This window comes from Pteropus alecto, unplaced genomic scaffold (assembly GCF_000325575.1).
Source record: "Pteropus alecto unplaced genomic scaffold, ASM32557v1 scaffold111, whole genome shotgun sequence".
NCBI lineage: Eukaryota > Metazoa > Chordata > Mammalia > Chiroptera > Pteropodidae > Pteropus > Pteropus alecto.
This window is the reverse complement of record NW_006431915.1, coordinates 5,230,303-5,236,732: the sequence shown is the minus strand read 5'-3', so window position 1 is coordinate 5,236,732 and position 6,430 is coordinate 5,230,303. Positions and strand designations below refer to the sequence as shown.

Genomic DNA, 6,430 nt, shown 5'->3' with positions numbered 1-6,430 from the left:
TTTCCCCAGAATGTTGCCTCACTTGCTTTGAAATGGACTTTCCTTTCTTTTTTGGAGACAGTGCATCTGCTGGTGCCTCCGAATCTTTTGACAGTATTTTACCAAGACTTACTGCTCTCTTGTACCTGCGATTCAGCTTTAAAGTGTGTTGAGCTAAAATCAGATAAGTTTAGAAAATATTGGAAATATTCATTTGCAGCCCCTTTGGGAAAATAGTGAATACTGCCAGATTTTTTCAGTTTAACTATGAATTGACTCGATTCAGCAACCTCAAAGTGCACTGACTTCCTAGGAGCATTCCTCTGTTCTTTTGCTTATTCAACAATGTTTTCTGAGCACCTGTTATGGGCCAGGTGCTGTGCTAAGCTGTGGAGATCTAACCCTTCGAGAAAGAGACCCCATCCCTGGTCATTGGAGATCTCAGTCTAGGGAAGTAGTAAACCATAGGTACTGTGCTAATGAAATGACAAACATGAAGAAAAGAGAAAGAGTGAACATTTATTCATAATACTTAGCTTAAAACAGAGACCTGTCTATTCTAATGGTACAGTTCATTTAATTTCAGAGTATGTGTTTTCATATATTTTAGATAAAAACACCCTAGACTTGATGCCTGTGATTATAATTTACTAGCTTAATGACCTCAAGCAATTTCCTTAAATTTGGTAGTCTGAGATTTCTCCCCTATAAAATTAGAAAAGTAATCTGTCTAGTTTATCTTAAAGGTATGTGTTTGTAAATATAAGGACGTTTCAAATGTGTAAAATCAATTGCATTAAAATCACATCCTATACACCTTCTCTGTTGTTCTTAACTGACATCCTAAAAATTCTGCCACATTCCATGAGGGCTTTGAAACCTGGTCACCCACGCTACCTTGAACCCCTCCTTCAATGTGGATTATAGTGCTCAGCAACACAGACTCATGGTTTTTAAATTTCTACTGTGGCTTTTAATGCCTCTCCATTATAGCCTCCCGCTCCCATTTCCATACCACATCCTGCTCTTTGTCTTTACCTAGAATGAATCAACCTAGAAATCTTAAATTCCAGTGTCCTAATTTTGGACATATCCCTCCTGGAGTTTCAGCAACATCACATCCTCACTTACATCTTGCACATTCTACAACATGACAGATCTCTGCCCATTGGTCCTTCCATTTAGCCTGTCTTGACCCTTCAGCTAAGAGGAACATTATGGGAGTCATCCAGTGAAATGACTAGATTGGTCATTTTGCTCCTTTTGTTTACCTAAGAGGGTTCTCATCACTTTCAGGTGGATCAGCTCAACTACTGCTGGTGAAACTCACAAATTAAATGCCTACCACATCCAGATTGCCTTTTATACCTCTGTGCTCATGGTGATTTTAATAACCCAGTGTTTCTCTTTCAACAGGCAGAAGGAAGTATAGCAAGAATCACCTTTTTCTTTTGATGTTGAGATATAAAATATACCTCATCATCAAGGGGGCCCCAGGGCCAGCACTGTGTCTCGCAAGGTTAGGGTTCTTTGCCAGCACAAGTGGACTTCATTTCTCTCTCATAAACTCCCTCATCATTTTTGAATATCAATTGTGACTTCTTTCTCTGGTTCCATGCTCTTTAGATGTACAACCGCCTAGCATAGACAGGTGCAGATCCCCACCTCCAATCCAGGCCTCAGAGAAGGAGCATGCTGCAACCTGGGATGAGCCTCAGTTCTCAGACAACTCAGGTGAGAATGCAGGCATTTTTTTTTTTTGTCTGTATGGTAATGCTGAATTATATTTTTTAAAAGCTTTTTAAAAGGATAAAAAAGAAATGAAAAGCAAATTATATCTGTCTAAGTAGAGTAAGGTAATATGGTTTAATGCTAGGATGATTATGCATAATTTAACATTATTAATCTTACCTATCCGTGAGATTTTTCTTCATTCAGTATTCAATGGACATTTACTAACTTGTGCTAGGTGTTATATTTGAAGATGTTCTAATAAATTCATTCAGCCTCTAAGCTTACATTGCCCTGAATGCATAAACTATACATCTTATTTGTCTCTTTAGTGCAGTTCTATGTATTCATACTCCATTCTTAAACATTTACCAAAAAATTATAAAAGTTCATAGAAAAGCAGAAAAAAGATTGGCGAATACAATTGAAGTTCCCCTTAAAGATTTCAGTAAACCCCAGCAAACAACAATAAAAATGCAAATCAAATGAATTCTTAATTAAATCTCCAATATTCAGATAGACTGACCTAATCACGGAAAATAATTTATTTAGCAAGAAAAGAATGCCTTAATTTAATGAGGTTTTTGAGTCTACTATTTCTACATCATACTATAAATATTACATTTTTTATTTTCTACTAGTGACCAAATTAGCATAAATTGAATGCCCAGCTGGTTTGTATAAATAGAAAATGAAAATTCAAATCAAATGAGGTGACTAATAAAGTGACTGAAGACCGGTAACCCCCAAATTGGATTTCTTCTTTCTAGGGGGTGTGTTGGTCATTACAAGAAGTCATACGCCAGGAGACCTTTTCCCTCAAGGAGAGACCGTAGTGAAGTATACAGCCACTGACCCCTCAGGCAATAACAGAACATGTGACATCCACATTGTCATAAAAGGTATTGTCTTCATAAGCCTTCAAAAATCTAGTTGACATTTGATATATGAAACTGTTGTTGCACTCTATTTTGTGAAGCAAAATAGACTACGAGCAGTAGATTTTTAAAGTTAGAATACTGACAGATTTTCTTTAGGTTTCTAATTATTATTACTTCAGTTCATGATGAAAAAAAACCATTTTCTTCCAGAGTAGTCTTTTAATTAACATTTTATTCACGTTTTCTCTAAGGTACAGAGTATTATTGTCATGATCCTATTTGGAATGCTTGAGGAGACCAAATTTGAAAATATATTTGCTATAGAGTGTTATCTAGTTTTCACTTTTTTCCCAAAAGAATGCTAGAAATAACCTCTAATCAGAAATAAATACCTTTAGCTTTTCATAAAATATGCACAACCTCTAAGAATATCAAAAGCAAATATTGCTATAATCCCACACAGGATTTATGGTGAAAGTTATTCTAGGAATATGGTGGACAGGAGGAATCCTTTTCATAATTCAACTTAGACTCCAGGAATTTAATTTTCCTGTACCAGTATATATGAATAATGCATTATTTTTATACAGGTTCTCCCTGTGAAGTTCCATTTACACCTGTAAATGGGGATTTTATATGTACTCAAGATAGTACTGGAGTTAACTGCACTCTAAGTTGCTTGGAGGGCTATGATTTCACAGAAGGGTCTACTGAGAGGTATTATTGTGCTTATGAAGATGGTATCTGGCAGCCACCATATTCCACTGAATGGCCAGACTGTGCTAGTAAGTTTCAATTTTTTTCTGGACTCCTTTCGTATATGTGAATGTGTGTCTGCCTGTATGTGTACATTTCTAAGCGTTACAAAGGAAAATTACTTTACTATAGGGATTAAGTTTGGTGAGTGGAAAATGTTGCCATGAATTTGAAATGTTTTCAGATAAACGTTTGTCCTTCGATTTTAAAACGTTAGCCCACCAGAGTCTTGTTATTGATTAGATCGCTATAGGAGAAAATTCAGTTTAAGACAAAGCCATCTAGACCCTCTCACTGCCATTTACCAGGAATATCTCAAGAGACTCGTCAGCATGTTGTTCTTGACTTGTAAACTTAAACTTAACATACACTCTCATAGTCTTCAGAAGAACTAATATTTAAAGTAAGAACCAATATATGTGATGGAATAAGAGATCAGTCACATATTCTTTAGATCTGGTTTAGATTTAAAGCTGTAATCTTAAATAAATATTGTTATTTAAAAAAACAATATCTTTGTCTACTGGAAATAATATTATCTGGAGTGAATTTTTGATCCAGTACCATGGGACATGCCAGTGTCCTGGGAAAAAAGTAAAGCACACTTACTTGAGCAATTTTTTTTTTTTTTTCCAAATTTGGGAAGTAAGGAGAAGTAAGGAGAAACAATAGGATTTTAATGGTGAAGCTATCAGGAGGCATTATCTCTGAATATTTTGAGTCTAACCCTACAAGCTTCTGATCCAAGGAGAAATTTGTCTCTGTGAAATTACATTTTTAAGAAATATAATTTCACATAATATTCAGAAATTTTAAAATTTCTATTGGTTGAAAACATAAACATATATGTTCTAAGTTTCTATAAATATAAAGTATAATATCTTTGACCCCCATGATTTTTCCCAGAAACATAATAAAAACAATTTTTATATATGTTTTTCCCTTAAATGCCTACTTTTTCATATGGTTGGAAGTCAAGAATAATTTATGAAAGGAAATTCATCACTGGATAACTGGGTACAGTGTTTGCTTGGCTTACATTTGGTTTATTATGATTAATTAATGCCTAGAAACTTTTCTTAACTGTCATCTCTTATTTTTATAACAACCCCACAAATCATGTTAGAGTTAAGATATTAAATCATAGTTATTCCATGAAAAGTTAAATCTTTATTTTGAAAACACTAAGCTATTGAAGCTGTTTTTCCCAATATTTTCCAGTAAAACGTTTTGCAAATCACGGGTTCAAGTCCTTTGAGATGCTGTACAAAGCAACTCGTTGTGATGACACAGATCTTTTGAAGAAGTTTTCTGAAGCATTTGAGACAACCCTGGGGAAAATGGTATGTCAGTAGTATTTCATTATTGTTTGTCATTTTTAAAGGATGCTGTTGAGTTTTTCATAGCCCCCTGGGTCATCGGCAACAGAAATTCCTTGTCCTAATGATTTCCCTCTTCTTTGTGATCCAAACTTGCTCCTAATATTTAGAATTATTCAGAATTATTCATAGGCTTTGGCCTTCTAGAGTGAATTATAATTTAATCCGCATTTAAACATTTTGAATTTTTAAAAACACCCTGAGTCAGAAAGTCAGAGAAGCTTAGGGTTCGTGTGGTTTGAGAATGTCTGCTTTATTATTTAAAATATGACAAACATGCCATTATAGACTATATTTATTTTGTGATGAGATAATTGAACATTTAAAGGATTTTCTTTTTAATGCATTTTTTAAGACTCTTTCAATGATTACAGTAAAAGCAAAACAATGTATTTAGCTGCGTCAAGCATCTTGAAGGCCTGAAACATGTTATACATGTATTTTACCCTAACAGAGTAGCTTAGATTTTGGATAGATTCTGAAAGTAGATTTAGTAGTCACAGTAGATTTGATGTAGAGTGTGAGAGAGAGTCGAGGAGACTGGAATGAAGTCAGAAAGGATCTTTTTACACACTTTTTCTGACTTCACCTGTTTTCTCAGCGAAAAAAAGATGCAGAATAATCAGCTTAGAGTAAGGATTGGGAGGAGTTGTTGGAGGTTTGTGAAGAGGGGAGATGAAAATTCCCTAGGAGAACATAAATGAATATATTTAAGAAACATAGTAGGGTTGGCAATAAGGGTAGTGTTTTCTCTCTAGCTGTAATTGACTATGTGAGTGCAGGTGTGTAGAAAACAGAGCAATTAATTTCACTACAGTTAAATGCTCTAGATAAACAAATTGAGGAAGGTACATGCAAGGATGTAATTCATGATGATGGGCTATGGAATCTAAGATGGGTAAATAAGGAAGTGAAGACATCAGGGGCTGATGATGAACAGTGAAGAGGTGGTAAGTCTGATGAAGCCAATGAATTGTTGAGTTCCTGGGGGTAGAAGAGGGTGCAGTTACTGGTCATGATGAGGTCTTGAGGGTATGGCCATGAGAATGAGTGACAAAGTAAGGCTGGCAGACAGAAGAGGAAAATGAAGTGAGAAACCAAGGCATTGGAAGGATTAGTTAGCTGGATATAGAAATCACCAAGAATTATAACAGGGACAGTCAATAAGTGTTCTAGGAATCAAGTGAGAGTGTGTGACTCAGAATGGGAAAAGGCTACAGATGATGGCCACAGGAGGGGCGATGTATGGTATGCTTGGTACCATAAGTTTCAAAACCGTGAGGCTTGACAAGATGCCTGATCTGAAAGCATCGATGAAGTGAGGAAGACATGTCCTCTACCTCCATGCCTACCACTTTAGAAAACTGGAAATCAGGTTTCATTGAGAACAAAGGTGAAGGGTACATTAAAAGAGGAAGTACCAAAAATAATAGGAGATTTGCTGATTACTGACTGTGATTACTGACTGTGAGCGAGGAAGGTTTTGAGGACTTGGAGATGGGAGATTGGGTCAGAAAATAGGAATCAAAACAGCCATACGGAGTAGAAGTTCAGAGATAAAAGATATCCCAGGAGTCCTGGGCTTTTCTTTATAAGAGGCATGAGATTAATCCTCATGGTTCACAGGCAGTCAGAGGGAGGGAAAGGGGTGGAGGGGGGTCAGGAACCTTTCCAAGAACAGGCGGAGTTCTAGAGCCCTCTCCT

The 6,430-nt window shown here is 36.0% G+C and overlaps 1 protein-coding gene across 1 annotated transcript in view; it reads left to right on the top strand.

Annotated features, from left to right (window-relative positions):
* The window catches only part of SVEP1 (sushi, von Willebrand factor type A, EGF and pentraxin domain containing 1), a gene marked incomplete at its 5' end in the record, with an annotated part of 145,705 nt that overhangs the window by 60,319 nt on the left and 78,956 nt on the right, over nucleotides 1-6,430 (top strand). Inside the window, 4 exons of the mRNA XM_025041263.1 lie at nucleotides 1,606-1,713; nucleotides 2,481-2,612; nucleotides 3,182-3,376; nucleotides 4,569-4,690. Of these exons, the coding sequence (XP_024897031.1) occupies nucleotides 1,606-1,713; nucleotides 2,481-2,612; nucleotides 3,182-3,376; nucleotides 4,569-4,690 (557 nt within the window). The remainder of the gene's footprint in view (nucleotides 1-1,605; nucleotides 1,714-2,480; nucleotides 2,613-3,181; nucleotides 3,377-4,568; nucleotides 4,691-6,430) is intronic.